Source organism: Maniola jurtina, chromosome Z (assembly GCF_905333055.1).
Source record: "Maniola jurtina chromosome Z, ilManJurt1.1, whole genome shotgun sequence".
Classification (NCBI taxonomy): domain Eukaryota; kingdom Metazoa; phylum Arthropoda; class Insecta; order Lepidoptera; family Nymphalidae; genus Maniola; species Maniola jurtina.
In genome coordinates, this window is record NC_060058.1 from 16053918 (window position 1) to 16081880 (window position 27963).

At 44.7% G+C, this 27963-nt stretch overlaps 1 protein-coding gene across 1 annotated transcript in view; it reads left to right on the forward strand.

Annotated features, from left to right (window-relative positions):
- LOC123880526 (titin) overlaps positions 1 to 27963 on the forward strand; it is a 142530-nt gene that overhangs the window by 16512 nt on the left and 98055 nt on the right. The window contains exons 2-21 of the mRNA XM_045928674.1: positions 9727 to 11371; positions 11457 to 11686; positions 11766 to 13130; positions 13222 to 15078; positions 15307 to 15450; positions 15688 to 16089; positions 16372 to 16770; positions 17114 to 17509; positions 17619 to 18419; positions 18770 to 19021; positions 19377 to 21880; positions 21979 to 22173; positions 22264 to 23671; positions 23752 to 24039; positions 24168 to 24399; positions 24782 to 24953; positions 25095 to 25281; positions 25678 to 26002; positions 26088 to 27408; positions 27743 to 27872. Coding sequence (XP_045784630.1) covers positions 9727 to 11371; positions 11457 to 11686; positions 11766 to 13130; positions 13222 to 15078; positions 15307 to 15450; positions 15688 to 16089; positions 16372 to 16770; positions 17114 to 17509; positions 17619 to 18419; positions 18770 to 19021; positions 19377 to 21880; positions 21979 to 22173; positions 22264 to 23671; positions 23752 to 24039; positions 24168 to 24399; positions 24782 to 24953; positions 25095 to 25281; positions 25678 to 26002; positions 26088 to 27408; positions 27743 to 27872 — 14253 coding nt within the window. The remainder of the gene's footprint in view (positions 1 to 9726; positions 11372 to 11456; positions 11687 to 11765; positions 13131 to 13221; positions 15079 to 15306; positions 15451 to 15687; positions 16090 to 16371; positions 16771 to 17113; positions 17510 to 17618; positions 18420 to 18769; positions 19022 to 19376; positions 21881 to 21978; positions 22174 to 22263; positions 23672 to 23751; positions 24040 to 24167; positions 24400 to 24781; positions 24954 to 25094; positions 25282 to 25677; positions 26003 to 26087; positions 27409 to 27742; positions 27873 to 27963) is intronic.

A 27963-nucleotide genomic window follows, 5' to 3' on the forward strand; every position in this document is an offset into this window, starting at 1 on the left:
TGCTTTTAAATGCAAAGAAAACCAAGTGTGTCGAATTCGCACTGCCCAATACCAAGACGACAAATAACATAAAATTAATGATAAATAATGATATGTTGAAAGTAGAGGAGACCACCGTGTTCCTGGGGATAACTTTAGATGCAAAGCTTCAATGGAACGCCCATATATCAACACTTGCTGGCAAACTCAGCTCTGCTGCTTACGCTGTTAGAAAGATTCGACAGATAACTGACGTGGAAACTGCAAAAATTGTATATTTTGCCTATTTTCACAGTATTATGTCTTACGGAATCTTGCTATGGGGTAAAGCGGCAGATATTGGAAAAATTTTCGTTTTACAAAAAAGGGCAATACGCGCAATTTATAATTTAAAACCGCGCGATTCCCTACGAGAGAAATTTAAGGAAATAGGTATTCTTACAGTAGCTTCTCAATACATTTACAATAATATAATTTTTGTACGACAAAACATCCTCAGCTACAAAAAAATCGGTGATTTCCATGACAGGCCAACTAGAAATCGTAATAAGCTCGCAACTCCTACGCTCCGCCTCAGAAAAGTGGGAAAGTCATTTGTGGGAATGAGTGTAATATTTTATAATAAAATTCCACAGTCAATATTAGACTTGCCTTTACCAAAGTTTAAAAAATCCATTAAAAGTATGCTCCTGGCAAAAGCATATTACACAATCGAAGATTATGTAAATGATAAAAAAGCATGGATTTGACTCGCTCCAGCAATGCGCGGGTCTGCAATTGCTTGTATAGTATAGAATATTATTGTAAATTGCACAATTGAAAAGAGCAACCGCCGAGTTTCTTGCTGGTTCTTCTCGGTAGGAACGGCATTCCGAACCAGTGGTAAATTATTTGACGATTCAAAAGCACTTGTAAAAGTTTATTTGAATAAAAATCTATTCTATTCTATTCTATTCTACTTAGTTAACTAAAGATATAACGCGTTTTGAAATATTATTATTGTATAAAGTCACCGTATCTTTAAAAATTAAGTTTTTTCTACATTTATATTTAGAATTATTTTAATATCAGTGAACATTGTTCTTTTTGAGAAATAAACTCTTTAAACCTAAATCTAAATATCTATAAGAGTTATATTGATAAAATAAATAAATATGTATAATGATAGCTATGATTCACGGAGGCTTTATACTTACTCTTATAGGACCAGTGACCATATGGCACAGGCCGCTGGTTACACTAGGTCATGGTTCGTGCAAACGACTTTGAACTCTACCATGCCTTTATTAAGTTCATTTTAACACGAAATAAACTAACACTCAGTATGTAATTACTCGCTATGTAAATACTCACTTATATTTATTATACTTTCAAAGCCATTAAACTGATTTGACAACCTCATTGAGAGGTACAGGGTTCGATTCCCGGAATTAGGAATCTCATAGAAATTAGGAATTTTACAATTCCTAAATTTTTTCTGGTCTGCCCCCGATTGTGTAAGGAAAACGTATTCATGGTTATCGTTATCGTCAAGAACTTCTGCCCTTTGATTGCCTATTAAAAAAGGTAAACAGCGAATGAACCAATCAAAGGGCAGAATCTCTTTTTTCTTATACGAATACGTTTTTCTTACACAATCGGGCAGGTCCGGTAGGAGGCTTCGGCCGTGGATAGTTACCGCCCTACCGGCAAAGCCATGCCACCGAGTGATTAAAGTGTTCCGGTGCGATGCCGTGTAGAAACCAAAAGGGTTTAATAAAAACTGCCATACACCTTCCAAATTCACCCGCTTCCATCTTAGACTGCATCATCACTCATCACCAGGTGAGTTTGCAGTTAAGGGCTGCCTTGTAATCATTTTAATTTTTTTTCGATTCCAATGATGTTTGGCCACTAATACCTAGTTACTGAAATAATCGACTGTGACAGACAGACGGAGAAAGTCGTACCATAAGGATTGGTAAAAACCAATTTGGTACGGAACTCTAAATAAAAACTAAGTTTAAGTAATTACTAATCGTATTGTCCGCTACGGCTCTGGAGGTAGAGTGAAGTTGCAGAACCAGAATAAACGACATATTTAGGTACCTACTGAGACTAACGTCTCTTTTGTTAGAGAGTCGTATACGGAAGGATCTGGGTACCCACTGCGTATTTATAGCCTATTCTTGTTTTCTCAGTCTTGTGTGCAACAAAGTCTTTCTAGTTTTCTATTTCCCGAGAAAACACTATTAATATGCTTTTATGACGTAAGATGTAAAACCATTGTCATTTTGAAATAATAAATTAATATACAAGTGTAAATTAAAAATTTGTAACACCCCCGACAAATGAAGGTTAGAGTAACTGAAAAGAGCTGATAACTTTCAAACGGCTGAACCGATTTTTTTGGATCATAGCTAAGAACACTCTCGATCAAGCCTCCTTTCAAAAAAAAAACTAAATTAAAATCGGTTCATTAGTTTAGGAGCTACGATGCCACAGATGCACATATATACATGTCAAACTTATAACACCCCTCTTTTTGGGTCGGGGGTTAAAAACCAATAATGAAGTATGATTTAGATTTCTTTTGTTTCTTCCACTTCACAATTCACGTGTTACTTATTGGCGAAATAATAATAAGTACTTATGTATAAATAGTGATATTTACATAGAGCGCTTATCTAGCGTTGTTAATATTACTACTATAGGTATATCTATTGTTACATAGTAATATTCTTATATCATATAATATTGATATTAATATGTTTGCATATTGCAGCAAGCAATATTTACATCTCTGGAACGCTAGATAGGCGCGATTGACGACGTGTTTTTGAAGCAACTTGATTGTTGCCATTTCGGCGCTGATAGCAGCAGTGAGCGTATCCGGAACTATATTGTTAACGCCCGCGACTTCATTCGCGAGGATATAGTTTTAAAAAAATCAATGAGTTATTCATTTATTTCCGGGATAAAAAGTAGTGTAGTAATCGCCCTTAAAGTTTGGTACCTACAATACAAGAATACTTACAAATTACCTTGCCGATAAGTGGATAACCTTTACATTCGAAACGCATACTATTAATTGTTTGATGGAAGGAGTTATGAATCTCACGAATGAGAAAACGTCGTCGAGAAAGACAATAGATATTTGTGAACACGAGCCACGACGCGTGAGACAATAATACTATGATGAGAATTGAACTAAGGTTGTCAACTTTTTTTGAAAGTAATTAGGTATATCTGACTAGCTTATGCCCACGCGTGGACTTCACAAATTACAAACTCTCATTTTACTCCTTTCTTCTTCTTCGTCGTAACACTCTTGACAGAGCGGCCGTAGTCACCACGAAGTGACGTTTTTTGGGGCAGATGTTACACGCCTCGCTAGCATCCGCCTATCTTCTCCCTGCTGGCCGATAGTCTGGTACATTCGTGCACGGCTCCACCCACAGCAGACTTAATTTGGTCGATCCATCGCGTAGGCGACCTTCCTCGCCCTCTGGTACCCTCCACCTTCCCTAAGGAGTTTACTTTCTTATTGGAATTTTCAAAAATCCTTTCTTAGCAAATGCTATGTGTACCTAGCTTCCTGAACGCGCGTCCCGAAATTTCAGCCCGATCCATCAAGTAATTTGAGCTGTGCGACGTGCGTTGATGATCAGTCATTCACCTTTTCCATTTATATATTTAGATTTCAGAGATCACACTAATACTATAAAGGCGAAAGTTTGTGTATATGTGTGTATGTTTGTTACTTTTTCACGCAAAAACTGTGTAATTGAAATTTGGAATGGAGATAGATTGTACCCTGGATTAACACATAGGCTACTTTTTATCTCGGAAAATCAATGAGTTCCCACGGGATTTTTATGAAAACCTATATCCACGCGAACGAGTCGCGGGCATCAGCTAGTGTTAAATTAAGTGTACAGCATAATCTTACGAAACTTTAAACGAACGAAAATTATTTGTTTTTAAATTTTTAAAACAGTATTTTTTGTACTTTTTACAGTACACTTATCACCAGGTGAGATCGCTGTCAAGGACTGGCTGTAATAAAATAAAATAAATTAGAGATTGGCAGCCCTACACTTAGCATGTGCCATTTTCTTACCGAGATGGTAATCTGGCGATTTATCTAAAGAGAAACAAAGAATAATATCACCCCAGTTGGCACTTGCCTACTTTTTGTGTGTTAATTACCATTTTGCTTAAAAATTTCATGGACACTGATTCGAAAAGTACCGTTCACAGACACATTTGTGTTTATTTTAATTTAAAATTAGAAATAAAAAATTCGACGAGCTTTTTGGTGCAGCAGTGTGTAGCTCTGGGTTCTTAGATATTGGGATAGTTCTAAAAATTTAATGTTAGTATCTACAACTCAAGTTTTGGAACTTCTACCTACCTAATTTCTATACCAACATGACATCCCACTGTACCTACACTTCTCTCCCCAAGAGCGTTCTCCAGCACAGCACTCTTCTAAAAAAAGTAGCCTATGACACTCTCCAGGTCTCCAATTATATCCATGTAAAAGTCAGCTAAATCCATTGCATTTGTAATATGATAGTAGTAGTTGATTGAACATATCAGCTTCTTTATATCCCTCTTTCATAAAGATGTTATATTTCCAAAGCCAATGCCGGTTACAGAACCATGATAGGTGGTCTAGATATTTTTTATACTTAGCCATTTCTCTGAAAAGTGACGTAACTCTACTTAGGTACTACTAAGTGCGTGGGTTGCGAAATGGGCACCGTGCAAATCTGACAGTTGGCACTCAGTTGTTTGAAGGGTTAAAGGTTGTCCGGAAGTGATCGCTCTTTAGCGATAAGACCGCCTTTTTGTATCTACTTTTTAAATTTCTTTTTTGTAACCTGTGCGTCTGTAATTTGTGTTTTGTGGTGCCATAAAGTATTTACATATTTACGAACATACTAGGCTTTGGTGACGGGAAATGAAAGAAAAATAGGGCTACCTCCATCAAATGTACTAACATTTGACGCCTGCCAGTGACGTCGAAGCCTCGACGATTTGTTAGAAGTTGCCTAACTGTCGTGAACTGTGCCAGAGCTAACTACAGTAAGAAAACTCTCGATATGATCCTGAAATCGACATATCGAAATATTAGGCTAAGAGCTGTGCTTGGGGTGATGTAAAATCAAAGAGCTAGTCGTTTCATAGCCTACCTACCCTATTACATTAGACGGCTGCCAGTGTAGGTAAAGCCTATGAACGATTTGCTTCCTCGTTTTTAATCCGAACCGCTAGGATATGGAATGTCCCTCCGGCATCAGTTTTCCTTTCCATTTTGAATTTGGGTACCTTCAAGTCAAGAGTGAATAGGCAACTTCTAGGCAAGCGCGCTCCATCTTAGGCTGCATCATCACTTGCTAGGAGGTATGATTGTAGCCAAACGCTAGTCTATAAATGAAACAAAATAAAGTTGAAAACTAAAACCCGACTGCGATCTCTTAATAAACGCTGAAATATTAGAGTATGATTGTTTTTCTGTCGCTAGGTATATTTTAATGTCGCTGTACATTCATATTCATGAGCTCAGAATTTTCTCCTCTTTCATTAGACATCCCACTCGATACAATAGCAAAACAAAATTTCATGTAACATCCGTTAGGTCAATTTTTTTTTGTAAAAAATATAGCCTATGTCACCCGGAACTTTACAACGAATCAATTGACACCTCAATCATCAAAATCGGCCTAGTAGTTTAGACACTACGGTGGAACACACAGGATCTGGATACAAACATACATACATACATACATAGACTGCTAAAATCATAACCCTACCTTTTGGCTTTGCCGCAGTCGGGTAAAAAAAAGCCTCGACGTTTAGACACAAGTTTCCTAACTGTTGAGAACTGTGGTAAGACCAAGAAGTATTTGTATAGGTGTGAGGGCAGCTGGTCGGTCTTCAGTTGGGCGCGTGCCAAGCGACGCCCACGAGGCGGCGTCCAAATAGCTCTGTTCGCAGATCTTCGAGAAATATTTCTCCTAGTTGGCCGCGTACCAACAGGCAGCTGTTTCATCCATCATATGAAAACACTGGAATTCCATGACTCCCTAAACAATGAGCACTTACATTCTTTTACTCAGAATGTCGCTTGTTTTGCGCTAATCTAGGAAATAAATGAACTTTATTTGTTTTGAAACATAAGTATTAAGTAGGTATTTCCAGGTTTACATAGATATCCATCCTACTAATATTATATATAACGAAAAAGTTTGTACGTATGGATATATGGATATTTGTTACTCTTTCACGCAAAAACTACTCGACGGATTTGGCTGAAATTTGGAATGGAAATAGGTTATATCCTGGATTAACACATTACTACATATTTTTATCCCGAAAAATCAATGAGTTCCCACGGTATCCTAAAGACCCATGCACTAAACCGATTTTTATAGATTTTGGTACTGAGGTAGCTTGCGTCCCTGTAATTGACATAGGTAACTTTTTATTCCGGAAGATCAAACAGTTCTTTAAAAACCTAAATCCACGAAGATGAAGTCATGGACATCATCTAGTACTTAATGTATTTCAATATACGATACGACATGATACGATATAATTTAATACGCTAGTTTTACACCCACATGAGACTGATCAAAAAATTAACAAGTGTAAATAAAAGTTTATAACACCCCCGACAAGTGAAGGTTACACTAACTAGAAAAGAACTGATAACTTTCAAATGGCTGAACTAATTTCCTTGGATTATAGCTAACTATATAGAGCGAAATTAAAATCGGTTCATTAGTTAAGGGCTACGATGCCATAGACAGATACACAAATACACACGTCAAACTTATAACACCCCTGTTTTTGGGTTGGGGGTTAAAAATCGGTTAAATGCAAGAAGGACTCTATAGCAGACTCAGACTCTAAGCAATAGAAAGTTTTTAGGTCAAAAATATGAGTATTTAGACGCTAGTAACTTTTAACATGTACGAACATAGTCCTTCATCGTATATACAACATTTCGAAAATTGGACTACATTTACGGGGAGTAAAAGATTATCGCTTTTTGAATGAAAATTTACAATTACATGATCCTCTTAAAATAAGGACTAAAATCGTATTCTAAAAATGACAGTTGACACATAACGTATAGCAAATATGGCGAGTAAGTTCTCAAAATGTACGCACTATAATTGAATTTCGTGTTAAAGCTATTACGTAACTAGACGAATTATGAAGCCGGTTAAAAATGAGCATTTTCTCTTGCGCTGTAACTTGGTTATGATAATGTCTTTTTAACCCCCGACCCAAAAGAGGGGTGTAATAAGTTTGACGTGTGTATCTGTGTATCTGTCTGTGGCATCGTAGCTCCTAAACTAATGAACCGATTTTAATTTAGTTTTTTTTCGTTTGAAAGGTGGTTTGATCGAGAGTGTTCTTAGCTATAATCCAAAAAAATCGGTTCAGCCGTTTGAAAGTTATCAGCTCTTTTCTAGTTACTGTAACCTTTACTTGTCGGGGGTGTTATAAATTTTTAATTCACACTTGTTAATTATTTATTATATATATGCTAGCAATTTGTATGCACATTTTTAACCCCCGACCCAAAAAGAGGGGTGTTATAAGTTTGACGTGTGTATCTGTGTGTCTGTGTATCTGTGTATCTGTGTATCTGTCTGTGGCATCGTAGCGCCTAAACGAATGAACCGATTTTAATTTAGTTTTTTTTGTTTGAAAGGTGGCTTGATCGAGAGTGTTCTTAGCTATAATCCAAAAAAATTGGTTCAGCCGTTTAAGAGTTATCAGCTCTTTTCTAGTTTTCTTGTAGAAAAGAAGGTTAGATAACCGTTAGGTTCTTAATATTATGTCAATTGACAAATGTCAAGCTGTCAAGATGGACGTTGCCTAAATACATAATTATTTATTTGAAAATGATGTTTTGCAAAACTCAAATACTTTGGATCGTCGGGGGTGTTATAAATTTTTAATTTACACTTGTAATGTATATATTAAGCATTTCTTTGGTTGAAATTCTACTGCTATACCTTTAATTTTTGTAGGTACATACTTAGTACCTATTTTTAAGTAAGAAATTTTCACCTACTATCTCTACGTGAATTCGACTCTTGGTCATCTCAGTCTTACTGTCTATGGTGAAATAACTTAAAAAGCATCCAAGTTTTCTATCCTATTTCCGTGAAAAAAGATGGCAGCCGTGACCTTGACCTAAATATGATAAATCATAATGACCTATTAAATCAATTAAATCATAATGACCTATTGATCGATACTCTTGGAATCGTACCTTCAACTGATCGTGACCTGTCTACTTGATGGCTTATTGCCACAGAATTTAGATTAGGTAGGTATAGGTAGTGTAAAGGTATTATAAAACACCAGTTAGGCAAAGGTAGCGATATCGACGAGGTAGGTTAGGCATTAGGTACATTTGACGACCTACCTGTCGCAGTGTTGAGCACTTTCTTATTAGCGCTTACTTCTAACTTTGCGAAGTTAAGTGCGGTTTCAAGCCATTCAATATCATGCTGGAAAACATCCTGAGAAAACTTGCATGGTTGAGAGGTCTCTAAAATGTTTTCAAAGGTGTGTGAAGTCTGCCAAACCTCACTTGGTCACCGTCGTGGACAAAGGCCTAATATTCTCTTTCTGGGAGGAGAACCGTTCTCAGTTGAGCCGGAGATAGGTTGAGATGATTGAAATGATAAAGGAGTGTCAATATTTCAAATTCATTTATTGCATTATACATTGTAATTGTATTACAAGTGTAAATTAAAATTTATAACACCCCCGACGAACCAAAGTATTTGAGTTTTCCAAAACATCATTTTCAAAAAAATAATTATGTATTTAGGCAACGTCCATCTTGACAGCTTGACATTTGTCTATTGACATAATATTATGAACCTAACGGTTATCTGACCTTCTTTTCTACAAGAAAACTAGAAAAGAGCTGATAACTCTTAAACAGCTGAACCAATTTTTTTAGATTATAGCTAAGAACACTCTCGATCAAGCCACCTTTCAAACAAAAAAAACTAAATTAAAATCGGTTCATTCGTTTAGACGCTACGATGCCACAGACAGATACACAGATACACAGATACACAGATACACAGACACACAGATACACAGATACACACGTCAAACTTATAACACCCCTCTTTTTGGGTCGGGGGTTAAAAATATCGTTACTAATTTAGAACCTTTAGGCTTTTATGCATAGTAATAATTCAACAGTTGCCAATATATTATGAATGATATGCAAAGCGAATTAGTACCTACTTATCTAATTTTATTACGATGTTTATATTTTATATCTATAATCTTAATCAAAACGAGTTTTTTATATTTTGCACTTGCCATATATTTTCTAGGCTTAAGTAATCGTAAATATTATGTACGCATCTTGTGTACGCCTACGAAAATGGCTCTCGTAATAAGATCTGAGTTGGGCGCACGAAAATAGACGCGCGAAAACATCTCGCTCGGCCCGCCGCGTCGCGCTGATTCACCGACCCGGCCTGCCCCTCCCCCGACCCCATTCTCCCGGCCAGTCATCTTCCACTCTGCTCCTGCAATCGCTACCTCTGCATCTCTATAATTATACAATGATTAATGATACAATAACATAGCAGTCGGCAAAGTCATGTCTGTTCAAGCGTTGCGAGGTTCCCTATAATTAATTTCACATGTTTTCCTAATATCTACGCAGGTAAACGAAACATTAATAGAGTTTTTGTATTGTTACAGTGGAGAGCTCAGTCGGCGCGCTACCGATCGCTTCCGGCAGACCCGGAGATCCGTCTCCGCCGATATTCGAACAGATCTTCAAGAATGCGAGGTTCGCGCAGGGCGGGAACGCCAAATTCGAAGGCAAGCTGAGGGGCAACCCCACGCCGACGGTGTCATGGACGCGCAAGAAGGCGCCGCTCGTGGAGTGCAACAAGTACAGCATGAGCTACGACGAGCGCACGGGCGACGTGTCGCTGCTCATCAAGCAGATCGGGCCGGGTGACGAGGGCGAGTACACTTGCACAGCGCGCAACCAGTACGGCGAGGCCATCTGCTCCGTGTACATCCAGCCCGAGGGCGCGCCCGCGCCGCAGCAGCAGAGCTACCGCCACGTCAGCGAGAGCGTGCAGCACAAGTCCTACGGCACGCAAGGCTTCAGCTCGGAGCAGTCGCGCCAGTCGCAGAAGTACGCCTACACGAACGGCACCTCCGAACACTCTTCCACCGAAGACTTCAAGGTGGATACGTTCGAATACAGACTGCTGAGAGAAGTGTCCTTCAGAGAAACTATCACGAAGAGGTATATGGGCGAAACCGACATTCAAATAAACACAGAAATCGATACGACATTAGGACCGGCGTCTCCCCCGAAAATATCACAGAAACCCAGAAACTCCAAACTACAGGAAGGTGCTGATGCTCAATTCCCAGTCCAACTTTCAGGAAACCCCAGGCCGCGTGTGACGTGGTTCAAAAACGGCCAACGGTTGGTCAACTCGAACAAACACAACATAATCACATCGAACAATCAAACTATCCTAAGAATAAGAAGCACGCAAAAATCTGACACCGGCCATTACACACTTCTGGCCGAAAATCCCAATGGATGCATTGTCACATCGGCTTACCTGGCCGTCGAATCCCCTCAGGAGACATACGTGCAAGACCAAAGGTCCCAGCTCATAATCGACACGCAACAAGTACAGACTGAAAAAGTAGAAATAGAAGAGAAAGCTCTCGCTCCGCAGTTCGTTAAGGCCTGCCACGATCGAGATGTCACGGAAGGCAAGATGACGCGATTCGATTGCCGCGTCACGGGCAGGCCTTACCCTGAAGTCACGTGGTTCATTAACGATAGACAAATTCGAGACGATTATAATCATAAGATATTAGTAAACGAATCCGGTAATCATGCACTTATGATTACAAACGTCGATCTCAGTGATAGTGGTGTAGTAACGTGTGTGGCGCGAAACAAAAGTGGTGAAGCGTCTTTCCAGTGTAGACTGAATGTTATAGAGAAGGAGCAAGTTGTAGCTCCGAAGTTCGTAGAGAGGTTTAGTACTTTGAATGTGCGAGAGGGTGAACCAGTACAGTTGAGCGCGCGCGCCGTCGGCACCCCTACACCACGGATCACATGGCAGAAGGACGGAGTTCCCGTCGTGCCACACGCGGAACTCCGGATCAATACCGAAGGTGGGGCCTCGACATTAGATATTCCCAGAGCCAAGGCGTCGGATGCGGCATGGTATCAGTGCACCGCACAGAATGTCGCGGGCTCCACGGCCACTCGGGCGAGGCTCTACGTGGAGGTGCCCAAAGAGCCTCCGCCCGAGCAGAAGCGGCTGCACCTACCGCGGCCTACGAAAATAATTGAACCAGAGTGAGTATCGCATTTCATCATTATCACTTGTATAAAACTAATCTCAGCTCAACAATCACATTCATGAAATTTTCTTTTGTCGCAGGCCCGCTCCTGGTCCAGAAATTATTTATTTAAGGCACGTGGAAAGAGCGAGGCCGTTCGTTCCTCCTGGAGAGGAAGATCGAGTATATCCACCGCCTCAATTCATCGTTCCACTAAAGAGTGTGACGCAGATGGAAGGTGGAAAAATTCATTTTGAAACTAGAATAGAACCAGTCGGCGATCCATCTATGAGAATCGAATGGTTAAAAAATGGACAAAGTATAGAAGCCAGTAAGTATTTGAATTTAATCAATTTAAGCCGTTTATAGATTTCAGCTTTTGAGTATGTTTTAATTTGTATTTATTACAGGTTCCAGATTTACTTCTGTGTTCCGGTTTGGATATCTCTCTCTTGACATGCTGAGTCTAAATTTCGAAGACAGCGGAGAGTACACATGCCGAGCGATAAGCGCTACAGGCATGGCCGAGACGAAGGCGGTGTTACAAGTGACGCCGAGAGCGACGATCGAGAGGAGCAGTCAGCATCCGCAGAGCTTGCAGTACATCCAGCAGCTGGAGGACTACTCTAAATACCAACATCAAGAGTCGGTCGACGAGCAAACGTCACAAAAACCACAGTTCATAAGACCGCTGCAAGACTTAGGCGAACTGCAGGAGGGGCGGAATGCGCACTTCGAAGCGCAACTCACTCCTGTCAGTGACCCCACGATGAGAGTAGAATGGTACAAAGATGGCAAGCCGATCACGGCCAGCTCGCGAATCACGGCACTCTTCAACTTCGGCTACGTCTCCCTTAACATCATGCACCTACGGGCTGAAGATGCGGGTTCGTATACAGTGAGGGCCGTGAACAGACTCGGTGAAGCCATCAGCACCGCTACCATTCGAGTAGCCGCCAGAAGTACCGTCACATCAGATCTCGGCATACCGGAACAACGAAGGTACATCGAAAAGACTGAGCAGTTAGAAGCTTACCAGCAGCAACAACACCAGAAATACTATCAAGAGGCACCCGAAAGCACACAGAAACCTGAATTTAAAACACCTATTAAGGATCAAATCAACGTTAAAGAAGGTGGATTTGCTCACTTTGAAGCACGCCTCGAACCCGTCGGTGACTCGACTCTGAGAGTGGAGTGGTTGAAAGACGGGCGCCCGGTAGAGGCGAGTTCTAGAATCACTACATTCTTCAACTTTGGATATGTAGCGTTAACTATCAAATCGGTGACAATTCACGACGCCGGCCATTACACGTGCCGCGCTTACAACGCCCTCGGACAGGCGACTACGAGCGCTAATCTTTCGATCATAACCAAGAAAGACATCATAGCAGAATCTCAACATCCCGGTGGACTAGAAAGAATACAATACTTAGAAGATTCCAGTAAATATTCCAGACGAGCGGAGGAAGAGGTTCGGATCACTCAAAAACCTAGATTCCTCGGTCCTCTTAAAGGGACGAATAAAATAGTTGAGGGACAAAGTGCTCATTTTGAAGCTAGAGTAGAACCTCAGAGTGATCTAACGCTGACAACCGAATGGTATTTTAACGGGAAACAGATAAAGTCAGCCAATAGAATACAAACTTATCATGACTTCGGCTACGTAGCTCTTGACATCGCCAACGTCCGAGCAGAAGATTCCGGAACCTACACCATTGTAGTGCGCAATGCAGCGGGGGAGGCACAGCAGAGCGCCTCGATGCTTGTTGAGAGTAAGAATTCTTTCAGAATATTTTTGTTTCATAAAAAAATAGTCCCTATAATTTGTTTACATAAACTAAGTAATGTATTTTTATCTTGCAGCACGATCGGGCATCGATACTACGAGCATTCATCGTGGCTTATACGAGAAGACTCGACAAATGGAGGAATCAAAGTTTGTCGAACCCGTGTATCATATCGAAGAAATTTCAAAGTCTAAACCCGTATTTGTGCAGCCTCTATCCGATCCCCCGTCAGTATCTGAAGGCAAAAATATTCATCTCGAATGTCGACTAGAACCCATGGGTGACCCGACTATGCGAGTGGAATGGTTCCATAACGGTAGAGCGGTCACAGTCGGATCTCGATTCAGAACTTACTACGACTTCGGGTTCGTAGCACTCGACATCATCCACGCGACTTCAGTGGACTCAGGGGAATACACCGTGAGGGCAGTTAACCACTTAGGATCGGCTCATACATCCGCCATGGTTCGTGTGATCGAACGATCCGATGTATTGACAGACACCCAAAACGAACAAGCCGTTGAACAAATTCAGATGCTTGAAGATGCGGCGCGACGAGGCAGGCAAGTACAGGAAGACATTACGGTCATGCAAGCCCCTCACTTCTCACGAGCACTACACAATATTGAAACTGTGGAAGGCACAAACGTTCATTTAGAATGCCGGCTGCAACCAGTCGGCGATCCAACAATGAAAGTCGAATGGTTCTGCAACGGTAGACCCATTAAGACTGGGCACAGATTTAGACCGGCGTACGAATTCGATTATGTCGCCTTGGACCTTTTGAGCGTGTACCCTGAAGATTCTGGAGTATACACTTGCCAAGCAACTAACCAGCTAGGAGAAGCAGTAACGTCGTGTGCGTTGCGAGTGATGGCTAAGAAAGATTTAATCTTTGATACGCAGCATCCTTCGGGATTAGAAAAGATACAATATTTGGAAGATGCATCTCGTTACAAGAAGTCGGATGTGATTGACGAATCGATTCACATCAAGCCGCGATTCATAACAAAACCAAAGTCTATCGATAACGTTAAAGAAGGACAGCATGTTCACTTCGAATGCAAACTCGAGCCAGTCACCGACTCAAATCTTAAAGTGGAATGGTTTAAGAACGGTCAACCGGTTACTATCGGTCACAGATTTAGACCGATTCACGACTTTGGCTACGTAGCCCTCGACATCATCGACCTCATTGCCGAGGACTCGGGCGTGTACACGTGCAGAGCCGTCAACCAGCTCGGCACCGACGAAGTCAGCTGCCGACTCGCCTGTCGCGAGACGGCGGACATCATTCGCGGTACTCAGAACGAAGCCGGATTAGAACAAATCCAAGTGTTGGAGGACAGGTCCAAATATTCAAGGTCTGATTACCTCGAAGAAGTGACGACACAAGCCCCTATATTCACAACTTCTCTGAAGAATGTGGAGATCAAAGAAGGTCAACGTGCTCACTTCGAGTGTAGACTCATTCCTGTTTCTGACGTAACGATGAAAGTCGAATGGTACCACAACAATAAACCTCTAAAGAGTGGCTCTAGATTTACGGAAACGAACAACTTCGGCTTCGTCGCGCTTGATATCATGTCGTGCTTGCCGGAAGACTCTGGCACCTACACCTGCAGGGCTATCAATGCGCTTGGCGAAGCCGTGACTTCCGGAACTGCAGTCGTGCACTCTAAGAAGTCCATTTACCTAGAAACACAGCATGAGGGAGCTTTGACGAGACTGACTCAGTTGGAGGACACGTCAAGATATCAGAAGCATTCGACCCAAGATGAAATTGTCACCCAAGCTCCCGTGTTCACTAATCCCATGAAAGATTTGCGAGTTGCCGAAAACCAAGCCGCTCACTTCGAGACCAGACTCATTCCCGTCGGCGATCCCAAGCTGAAGGTGGAATGGCTGCGGAATGGAGTTCCGATTGAAGCATGTAAGTATTTCAATTGACCCATTCTAAGGGTGATATTTATAGAGCGCACTTTGACTTTGCTAAGACTTAAGATTGAGTCAAAACGTGATAGATTTATGTGAGAGATATACACTTGTCTCGTTTGACTCTGTCTTAACTAAGCAAACTCAGAATGCGTTCCATAGATCTCAACCTAAGAACGTCGGAAAAATTTGTTTTGCAAAAATAAACTTTATAATTTGCTTCCAGCGAACCGCATTACTACCATGCACGACTTCGGGTACGTCGCCCTTAACATGAAGTACGTGAACCCTGCGGACTCGGGAACTTACACTTGCCGCGCTACCAACGAACTCGGAGAAGCTGTAACCTCCTCCACTCTATTCGTACAATGTAAGTATTAACACCTATAATATGCTACTGTTTTAATGAGTCAATACTCTCCGATGGCTATTGATAGGACTCGGTGAAATCAAATTATGCACCAACACTTACTCTCCAATTAAATCATTTAATAATGGTGAATGTTGATTACTGATTAAGATACTGTCATGAGAGGCCGAATGGAGAATAGGATGTTTAATATTTCCAATATCTTTACAGTATTGACTTTGTTCTTTTGCTCCGTAGCTAAATCTTCCCTGGAGTTGCAATCGCAACATGAGACCGCCTTACAAAAAATTCAGCAACTAGAGGACACTTCACGCTACCAGAGGAAGGAAGACGAGGAAATCACTGTGACTCAAGCTCCTCGCTTTGTCACTCAGCTGAACGGCCCTTCGAGGCTGGTGGAGGGGCAAAGTGCGCACTACGAGTGCCGCATCGAGCCCTACCCCGACCCCAACATGCGTGTGGAGTGGTACTTCAACGGCAAAGTGTTGCAAAGCGGACACCGCTACCGCACGGCATTCGATTTTGGGTTCGCGGCTCTGGACATTCTCACCGTGTACGGAGAAGACTCCGGGGAATACACTTGTAAAGTCATCAACAACTTGGGGCAAGCGGTTTCGTCTATCAAATTAAACGTCCAATGTAAGTTATTCTTAATCAAAATTTGTTTTAGATCGAAAAGTGAATCGGGGATGTTTTGGGCGAAGGATACCAATGGAACTCTGTTACTAAGGCTCCGCTGTCCGTATATCTGTCTGTCGGTCTGCCAGCGGGCTGTTTTTCGTGAATTGTGCTAGGGAGAGATTTGAAATGTTAACAGAATGTGTACTTCTATTGCCGTCATAACAAAAAATTCAAAGTTTTAAGTTCTTGTACGGTAGGGAACCCTTCGTGTGCTACCTTTGACCGATTTTTCATTCTCAGCTAAGGAATCCATCATCAGAGATACGCAACACGAAAGTGCATTAGAGAAGATTCAGTATCTCGAGGATGATAGTAGATACAAACGGGTCGCTCGGGACGAAGGATTCGTCGCCGAAAAGCCCCAGTTCGGGAAGCCCCTCAAGAACGTCCACGTGGCGGAGGGCCTACCCGTGCACTTGGAAGCCACGCTCACTCCCGTCAACGATCCCACGATGCGAGTGGAGTGGTACTGCAACGGAAGACCTATCCAACAGGGGCATAGGTTCAAGACCACTTACGACTTTGGATATGTGGCCTTAGACGTCCTGTATGCGTACAGTGAAGATTCTGGCACCTACATGTGTAAGGCTACGAATGCGGTCGGTGAAGCTATTACCACTAGCTCCGTTAACGTAGACGGTGAGCAATTCCTAATTTTATATAACTAGCTGATGCCCGCAACTTCACCCACATGGATTTAGGTTTTCACAATCTCCACAATTCGCACATTTCTATCATTTTCCGGTACTTATAAAATGTAGCCATTCTCCAGGTCATTAACTATACCCATGCAAAAATCACGCCAACCTGTTGCTCCGTTGCAGTTGCGTTGCTGTTTTGTTGCAGTTGCGTGATTAAAGGACAAACTAATAAACCAACAATAAATACACTTTGGTATTTATAATTATGTTTAGTGAAGTTTCGCGCAAATTCATTCTGTTGTTGATATCATAGATAATGACCATTAGTTTTACAATTCCAGCTAAAGCTTCACTGTACCTGGACACGTTGGACGAGCAGCGCTTGAGGAAGATCAAGGAGCTGGAACAATACGAGAGGCCTAAGGCTATTGAACAGGAAGCACCGGGCCAAAGACCAGTGTTTTTGACTGCTTTAACCAGCTTAGAGAACTTAAAAGAAGGTGACCGTGCTCATTTCGAATGCCGAGTCGAACCTATAAACGACCCCGATCTCAAGATCGAATGGTTCCTCAACGGGCAGAAGATTAAAACGGGACACAGGTTCAGAACAACGCACGATTTTGGTTACGTAGCGTTGGATATATTGTACAGTTACGCAGAAGACTCCGGCACTTATATGTGCAAAGCTACTAACAAACTCGGAGAAGCAGTTAATACGTGCACATTGAAGGTTGCAAGTAAGTTCCTCTTTCGATACACATTTTTCAGCCTTACTTTATTTACTCATTTTGTCTTAGCAACTCTTCTTTTTTTGTCTTTAACTTCAATAGATTTTTTATGTTATAGGCCACCGAAGTATAATATTGGACTCGCAACATCCTATCGGACTCGAAAAGATTAGGCAGTTAGAAGCGCAAGGACATCCTTCGAAAATGGAGGTCGAAGAACCTAAGATTTCGCCGCCGAAGTTCGTCGTAGAACTGAGAGGGACGACCCACGTGTACGAGGGACAAACGGCGCATTTCGAATGTCAGGTCGAGCCCGTGCACGACCCCAACTTGCGCATCGAGTTCTATCACAACGGCAAAGCCTTGCAATCTGCGTCGCGGTTCCATATCACTTTTGATTTTGGTTACGTGTCCTTGGATATCCAGCACTGCGTCCCGGAGGACGCCGGCGAGTACTCCGTCAAGGCCATCAACGCCCTCGGCCAGTGCACTTCCGCCATATCCATGACGGTAACCGCAAAAGGCAGTATCATATCGGAATCTCAGCGCCCCCAGGGACTCGAGAAGATCCGAGAGTTAGAGTCCGCGGAACCGTTCAAACGGCCGGAGATACCGGAGCCGGTCACCAGGCAGCGACCAGTCTTCACGCAGCCGCTGCAGAACATCGACAACATACAAGAAGGGCAGACGGCCCACTTCGACTGCAGGCTCATTCCTGTCGGGGATCCGACTCTCAAAGTAGAATGGTTCAGAAACGAAAAGCTCATCGAAGACAGTTCCCGCATCACCAAAACGCACGACTTCGGGTATGTGTCGATGACGATCGCTCACGTCCGCGATGAGGACGAAGGCGTCTACATGTGCCGCGCGTCCAACATGCTCGGCGAAGCGGTCACGACAGCTGCCATGAGAATTAAAAGTAAGTTACCTGGGATTATAAGGACTTAACATCTTACAGTGCCCGGCAGGAAATATTGTACATAAAACTTTACTAAGAGATTTCGGCTTCGTAGAGCGTTGTCTCTGTTATTCGTAGCTATGTGACGTTTCGTCGGTCACAACGACAGAGACAACGCTCTATGAAACCATTACCTCTTTCTAAAGTTCGTTGTACAATATTTCTAGACAGAGCAATCGTGCGGTAACCGGTAACGAGTGACCCTGGATATCATTAGGGGCATGTACCATAAGATGAAAGCCGCCGAAAAATTCCTGTGTCTCTTTAATTTACATAAATTACATTTACTTACTTGACTTTTTAATTCACAGCTAAAGCAGCGATACAGATGGATACACAGCATCCCGAAGGAATGAAGAAGATTCAACAGCTGGAACAACCTCAGCAAAGAAAGCCCGACCAACCAGAACGTGAATTCGAGAAACCTATTTTCACTCAAGTCCTCACTGGACCATCGGAGTTGTGGGAGGGGCAGCACGCGCACTATGAGGCCCGAGTCGTTCCCGTGGGCGATCCCAGTCTTCGGTTCGAATGGTACATCAATGGGGTTGAACTCAAGATGGGTAAGTTTCACCTTTTGTACTTCAACTATAAATTATATATTATTATTAAGTGTCATCATGAGCCACCCATCATTGGCTTCCTACTACTGAGAACAAGCGTGAGAAGTGTGGATTGGCAGACTTCACACATCTTTGGGAACATTATGGAGAACTCTCAAGCATGCAGGTTTCCTCACTATGTTTTTCTTCACCGCTAAGCAAGGGATATTTAATTTCTTAAAACGCAAATAACTCCAAAAAGTTAGTAGTTCGTGCCCGGTATCGAACTCCCGACATCCCAATTATAAGATGCACGTTTTAACCACCAGGCTATTACGGTTCTTTGCTAATGCTAACAGTAATCTTCTCGTCGCAGGTTCACGTTTCCGCACCACGCACGACTTTGGATTCGTCACGTTAGACATAAATTCGGTAGTACAGGGCGACGCGGGTCTGTACATGTGCAAAGCTATCAATAATGCAGGAAGTACAGTCTCATCTACTTCCCTCAAAGTGAAGACCAAATCGACCATCATCGATGAGGCCATGAGACCCGAGGCTTGGGAACAAATTCAATTGAAGGAAGCCGCAATGAACAAAGTCCCAGAACAGTTCGTCGAGCCGGGAGTACAGCAAGCCCCTATCTTCACCACCCATCTTCTGAGCTATGACAAGCTGGTTGAAGGGCAGCACGTCCACTTGGAAGCCCAAGTAGAGCCTCGCACTGATCCACATCTGCGCGTTGAGTGGTTCAAGAACGGTATGTCGTTAACTACCGGTGCGAGGCTGAAGAGCACTTTCGATTTCGGTTTAGTTACTCTTTCAATAAATTCGGTAAGATTCGATGATTCGGGTATATACACGTGCAAGGCGATTAATCTCATAGGAGAAGCTGTTTCCACTGCATCGATAAAGATAGAGGATCGGCACTGGTTGCTTGGAGACTCGCTTCATCCAGAATCTTTGGACCGAATTGGCGCCTTGGAGCAACCAAAACCCGGTAAACCGGAAGCAGCGGAGCCAGTTTACGAAACACCCGTATTTATATCTCATCTAAATAACATAATATGCAAGGAAGGCGATAATATTCACTTTGAGTGTAACGTCGAACCATCCAGAGATCCCACTCTACACATCGAGTGGTTTTTCAACAACAAGCCTTTACCGTCAGGCACGCGATACAAGAGCACGCATGACTTCAGCTACGTGTCATTAGACATGACTCATACGTATGAAGAAGATTCCGGCATCTACACTTGTAAAGCTACTAATAGCAAGGGCTCCGCGACGACATCTGGCACACTGAGATGTACTGGAGACAAGCACATCTATCTAGATACCCAACACCCTCAAGGCAAAGCTGGTTTAGACGCAGTAGAACAAGCGGAAGAAGCTAGGCTCGCCAAGGGACGAAGGCCTTCCGTTCCAGATGCGGAATATCCCAAACCGGAATGGATAGTTCCAGTTGCTCCTGAACATCAATTAATCGAAGGACAAGCGCTTCACCTAGAGGGTCAAGTGGAGCCTAAGAACGATCCCGATCTTAAGATTGAATGGTATTTCAATGGAAAAGTTTTAGAACAAGGATCACGTTTCAAGGTTAGGAGTGATTTTGGCTTTGTCACGTTAGACCTGACAGATGTATATGAAAGAGACAGCGGTATCTATACGTGTAAAGCTTTTAATAAACGAGGCGAAGCGTTCACTTCTTCGACGATTTACTGTACGAGCAAGGAAAATCTAATTGAAAGGACCCAACATCCCAAAGGCAAAGAGGGATTGGAGAAAATCCAAAATCTGGAAGAATCCCTTCGTAGGGAGCCTGGACAGATGCCCGACGACGACTTAGGACGAGCGCCTGAGTTTGTGACGGTGTTCGAAGACATCACCGATGTAAGTGAAGGACAGATCGCTCATTACGAAGCCACTTTAATACCCACCGGTGACCAATCAATGGTTATTGAATGGTTTTACAATGGCAAAACCATTGAGGCGAGTCATCGCATACGTACTGTGTATGCCTTCGGCATGGTAGTGCTTGAAATACTCGGAACCAAAACTTCAGACTCCGGAATTTATTCATGCAGGGCTACCAACAAGTGGGGACAGGCCGAAATAAGCGTGAAGCTTGAATGCGTCGACAAGAGCAAGGGTCAAAAGCCTAGATTTACGACCCAACTACAAAACATTGAAGGCCTCAAAGACGGACAAGCAGCCCACTTCGAATGCACTGTAGTCCCGGTCGATGATCCCGATATGAAAATAGAATGGTATCATAACGGTCAGCCGATGCGTCACTCTACAAGAATTAAAACGATTTCCGACTTCGGATTCGTGGTGCTCGATATAGCTTACACACAGAACCACGACGCAGGAGAATACGTCTGTCGAGCCTACAACAAATACGGAGAAGATTTTACCAAAGCCACTATATCCTGCTACGGCAGAAGCGGCGTTTATTACGACAGCTTGCAACCTGAGTCGTTGGCTAAGATTCGCGAGCTGGAGAGTCTGCAAGGGCTGCAGCAACAGGCCCCTGCGCCCGCTTCAGCAGAGCCGCCAAGGTTCATCACTCAAATCCAAGATGTTACCAAATTGGTCGAAGGGCAAAGTGCTCACTTTGAAGCTAGATTGGTACCGGTGGATGACCCCGACCTTAAAGTTGAATGGTTATGCAACGGCAAAAAGTTACCACATGGACATAGATATAGAACTTTCCATGACTTCGGAATTGTAATTTTAGATATTTTGTATTGTTACGAAGAAAATTCAGGAGAATATGAATGTGTGGCTACAAACAAATTGGGACGCGATTCAACAAAAGCCACGCTGAAGTGTACATCGAAGGAAAACTTGATCTTGGACTCGCAACTCCCGCGGGTATGTACGAGTACTAAGCCGTGAAGCTACTTTTAAAAGCCTTTGGAAACTTTTACTTTAAAATTTGTTAATTTATACATAAAACAATTTTTTAACAGGGCATGGAAGGTGGGTTAGAAAAGCTACAGACGTTGGAAGATTCCATGGTTCGCAGAAAGGATACTGAAGTAGAGGAAAAACGTGGAAAAGCACCAGTATTTACTGTTCCATTGTCAAATATTGAAAATCTGAGAGAGGGCGAAAACGCGCATTTCGAAGCGCGACTGTTGCCCACTGATGACCCCAAGCTTAAGGTAAGAGCTTAGTTATATATACAATGTATTGGTATCGATCGGTACTAACTGAAATGTATTCTTCCATTTTTACCTTTCTATTTCTTCTAGGTGGAGTGGTTTTGGAATGGAAAATCATTGAAGACCGGATCAAGGTTCAGAACTTTCTGCGACTTCGGGTTTGTTATTCTGGAAATTTCACCCACTTATCCAGAAGACTCCGGTGAATACTTGTGTAAAGCGTACAATGACTACGGTGAAGCAGTAACGACTGCTACGATGAAAGTACAAGGAAAGAGGAACATCATTTTGGAATCTCAATTGCCCAAAGGCATGGAAGGTACCATCGACAAGATCGCAGCCTTGGAGGGCTATTCCGGAACTGCGGACAATCTGACGCCCGAAGCCGAAAGCGGCAACCCGCCGGAGTTCATCACTACGCCGTCTGACCTCGTTTTACAAGAAAATTCATCGGCACACTTCGAGTGTCGCCTCGTGCCGGTCAACGACTCCAGCATGACGGTAGAGTGGTATCACAATGGCAAGCCGCTGCTGACTGGCTCGAGAGTGAAGACAATCAACGACTTCGGATTCGTCATCTTAGAGGTCGGTGGCGTATACCAGCGTGACGCTGGCCTCTACACCTGCAAGGCAACGAACAAGCACGGCGAGGCCACCGTGTCCTGTAAGCTTCAAGTCAAAGGCAGACAAGGTATCATTCTCGAACCCCAGTTGCCATCGCAGTTCAAATCGGGAACCGAGAGCATACAGAAGCTGGAGGAGACTCTACACAAACGCGAGGAAATTACGATCGAGGATGAAAAACCGAATCCTCCCAAATTCACCGTTGAAATCAAGGACAACCTGGACGTGGCGGAAGGTGGACCCGTCCACTTCGACTGCCGCGTCGAACCTGTCGGTGACCCAACGATGAGAATTGATTGGTTCTGCAACGGCAGACCCTTCGCCACGGGCTCGCGCGTGCACATGTTGAATGACTTCGGCTTCATCGCTCTGGACATCGACTACGTGTACACGCGCGACGCGGGCGAGTACACGTGCCGCGCCACCAACCGCTGGGGCTCGGCCACCACCACGGCCAAGGTTACGTGCAGCACCAAGCGCGACGTCGTGCTCGACTCGCAGCTGCCACACGGCATGAGTGGCGAGAAGATCAAGGAGCTTGAGCGCGGCCACATGCGGGATGCGCCCAAAGAGGAGCCCGTCATCAGCACGCCGCCCAAGTTCATCACCCAGATTCAGTCGCACACGGTCGAGGAGTCTGAATCCATTCGTTTCGAGTGCCGTGTTGAGCCGAAAGAAGATCCCAAGCTACGCGTCGAGTGGTACAGAAACGGCAAGCTACTGCCATCCGGTCACAGATTCCGAACCGTGTACGATATGGGATTCGTTTCTCTCGATATCCTGTACGTCTACGCCGAAGATTCTGGTGAATACGTCTGCCGAGCGGTCAACGACTTCGGAGAAGATTTCACGAAGGCGACCGTGTCCTGTAAAAGTAAGTTTTTATCGACTCTTTGTTTCTGCTTACCTGCTTTTGTTCAATCTGACTGATATATTTATTATTTATCAATGCAGAATTACCAGATATCATCCTTCAGAATCAAGTGCCTAAGGGAATGAAGAAGTCAGAAGCTTTGACTCAAATGGAGGCAACGATCAAAAAGTACACCTCTGAGGTGTTCCTGACAGAGGACGACCTGTACGACGTGGACAAGAAACAGCCGCCACGGTTCGTGACGCAGATCCAAAGCCAGACCACTCTGGTTGAGATGGAGTCCACAAAGTTCGAGTGCCAGCTGGCACCCGTAGGAGACCCGAATATGAAGGTGGAGTGGTTTTTCAATGGCAAGCCTCTGTTACACAGTGAGTACTCTTCTGAACGATATCGTTACGTCATATATCAATGAAATATAAAATTGGTTGTGATAAATAAAAGCTCGTTAGAAACGTTATCATAGCGTAATATTACACATATAAATGTATTGTTCCAGAGAACCGATTCACGCCGATCTACGACTTCGGCTACGTGGCGATGAACTTCGGCTGGGTGTACCCGGAGGACAGCGGCGAGTACCTGTGCCGTGCCACCAATCTGTACGGGCAGGACGAGACGCGCGCCGTCATCCAGACCGCGGGCAAGCCGGGCATAGTCTACGAGTCGCAGCTGCCCAAACACATGAAGAGTATCGAGCGCATTCGCGAGATGGAGGCCTCTTGGCAAGTGTGAGTATCCCACCCCTCTTTCGTAGATTTCACGACGAGTATAGATTTCTCAGTACCATCAGTACGAGATTTTACTGTTCGCCAACGTTGATAGTATTTGAGAGTCGAAGCACTTTAGCGTTAAAGTGAAATGGCCCTTAACTGCGTGGTTTTAATGCTCAAGTTTTTACATATGTTTACAGCCAGCGCTTCAAGCGGATAAGTTGCGAAATTAAAATCAATGGTATTGAATTTTTAACTTTATGTCAATGTATTTTAAGTCAATTTTACTTTGACGATATTTTGTTTCGACTATCGAAATTGGTGAGTACTTGAGATGCAAAATCATACTTAAGGGTACAGTTCTCGGTTTTGCTTACGTAATGTTCATTTCCCGTTCCAGTGCGCCCGAGCAGGCGGTGGAGGAGAGCAAGCCGCGGTCCGCGCCCGTGTTCGTGAGCAAGCCGGAGCCCTGCAGTGTGCAGGAGGGCGAGTGGGCACGCTTTTGCTGCCGCGTCACCGGACACCCCAAGCCGCGCGTCATGTGGCTCATCAACGGCAACACCATCGTCAACGTAAGTGTCGCATCACACTTGACTATGTCTGATTCTATTTATTCCAATTCGTATCATGCTGGGTACATTTTTTATTAATTTTGTAAGTCATTTTTGAATTCTAGTAAATGATAATAATTAGAGCCTTATTTAATTTTTCAGGGATCCAGATACAAGCTGACTTATGACGGAATGTATCACCTCGACATCCCCAAGACGCGCCAGTACGACACCGGCAAGATAGAGGTGATCGCGCGCAGCTCTGCCGGCGAGGCGCTCGCCGTCACCGAGCTGCGCGTCGTCCCGAGGCACGACGATTACAGAGGAGTACTCAAAAACGCGCCACGGCGTAAGTTCCCAACACCTTTACATCCGACACGTTTGAGTTATTCAAAGCTTATCGAACTCCACGTCGGTCGGTCGTGAGCCGATTCCTCGCTGGCGACCTTCCGATGCGAGGGTACGACTAGGGCTCGTTCCGCTGCACTAACACACGCCCACGAGTCACACACACTTCACACGCTTTAGCACACTCGCTCCGGAACACCTCCCGCAGCCTTCCCCGCTTTCCCCGCTCCGCCCGCCTCTGTGACTTCCCCGCGCGAGGAAGTGCCGTTAGTGTGCCGCTAATCTCCCGCTTCTGCAGGCTTAGCTTCGGATTCTAGCAGAGGTATGTTTTGAAGTTTGAATCGAATTAAACGAGTTGAATCGAGCGATCCGTCAACTTCTTTCAATGATTCCGCAGCCTGGTACGACGAAACGACGCAATATCAGCGCGGCGAGACCGAGCTGGAGAAGACCTTTGAGGAGAGACAGGCCATGCAACGGCAGGGCGTCATCGACCACAGGCCCGAGCTGAAGTCGAAAATCGTGAAGGACGCGGAGACGGAATGGCAGCAGACCGTGAAGAAGAAGAAGAGTGAAGAGTACTACAACAAGCTGCAGGAGTTGGAGAACGAGCAGCTAGTCAAGGAGAACCGCCACCGCGAAGGCGCGCACCATTTCGCGCCCGCCGCGCCCAGCGCGCCCACAGTGGCGCGTGCCATGGCGCAGCGCTATCTGGACCACCTGTGAGTATCATCCTACTTAATGAGGCGCTTTCTGCCAACCAGCGATACTGGTTCATGATCGACTTAAATAATTCTCTCATTTCAGGGAAACCGAGGAAGTTGTTGAAAACCAAACGCAAAAGAGAATCATTCAGAAACCTAAGATTCCCGATCCGTCCGAGTCCACCGTTCACGGCAAGGAGATTCATGTTGCGAAGCAAAAACAAATTCAGAAGGAGGTCGTCGGTGACACGGAGATCACGCGCAAAATAACCTCCACGGAGACGACAGAGATGGAGCACAAGGCGCAGACGCAGGAGCGCGTGGTCGAGGGCGTCGTGCAGCCCAGCAACCCGCCCGTCTTCACGAAGAAGATGCAGCCGTGCCGCGTCTTTGAACACGAACAGGCAAGGTTCGAGGTGGAGTTCGATGGCGACCCGTTGCCGACCATCAAATGGTACCGCGAGAACTTCCCCATCAAGAACTCACCGGACTTCCAGATTCACACCTTCAGTACCAAATCTATACTCATAATCAGGCGAGTGTTCGTCGAGGACTCGGCCGTGTTCGCCGCCGTGGCCGAAAACCGCGGCGGTACCGCCAAGTGCAGCGCCAACCTCGTCGTGGAGGAGCGTCGGCGACAGGGCCGCGGAGGCCTCGTGCCGCCCAGCTTCACGCTGACGGCGCAGAACGTCAACGTTGCTTCGGGACAACTAGTGCGCTTCGACACCAAGGTGACGGGCACCAAGCCGATCGACGTCTACTGGCTAAAGAACGGCAAGAAGGTTCAGCCCGACATCAAGAACAAGATCCTCGAGGAGGACGAAGTACACACCCTGCTCATCCTCGAGGCGTATCCACAGGACTCGGGTAAATACGAGTGCGTGGCGATCAATGGCGCGGGCGAGGCACGCTGCGACGCTGAGTGCGTCGTGACCGCGCCCGCGACTCGCGCACGCTCCAAGCCCAAGAGCGAGGCCACCTCCGCACCGCCCGAGGTGCTGGAGCCGCTGCAGGACCGGACGGTCGCCGAAGGCCAGGCAATCGAGTTCGAGTGCAAGATCTCGGGCCGGCCCGCACCCACCGTACAGTGGTACAAGGGCGACCGGCTGATCAAGCCCTCCAAGTACTTCCAGATGTCACGCACGGTGGACGATTGCGTGCTGCACATCTCAGAGGCGTTCCCTGAGGACGAGGGCGAGTACCGCTGCGTGGCCACCAACCCCGCGGGACGCACCGCTACCAACGCGCGCCTGCGCGTGGCGGCCGAGGCGCCCACCGGCGCACCTGCGCTCACGCCGCTGCGAGACCTCGTCGTCTTCGAGGGCCAGCCGGCGCAGTTCAAGACCAAAGTGACCAGCAAGGTCAAACCAACGATCCAGTGGCTCCGGGAAGGCGCGCTCATACCGGAGACCCCCGATTTCCAGGTGAATATCGCGTACCTTCATTTTTTTTTCCTCATTTTTTTATATCAACGTTAACTTTCGCTCGGCCGAGGTGCCACTAGGCGATCTACTTGACAGAACGCCAGGCCTCGAAGAGTGCGCTTCGGAGACTGATCGGCTTTCATTCCAAAATTCTAGCAAACTTATTTATTACTAAGCTTACAGATTTTATCTTGTTTAGAATTCTATAGATAAATCAAGTGACTGATAAACAAAGTGAGAAATGGGGTGTAAGACGGCTAGTTTGTCGAGATTTAAATTAAGCATATGCCTTGACGTTGACGGCATAAGTGAAGAGTGCTGGTGTTGTTCGCAGATGATCCACGAGGGGGACAACGCCGTGCTGCTGATCGGCAACACGTACGAGGAGGACTCGGGCACGTTCACCTGCCGCGCTACCACCGCCGCCGGCCAGGCCGAGACTTCGGCCAAGCTAGTCGTCAAAAGTAAGACATAGACACAGGCAGCGAGCTCGCGTCGCGCACTCTTAATCCATTAACGTAGCGTCTCTGTTCATCTCTGTACCTCAGTGAGATC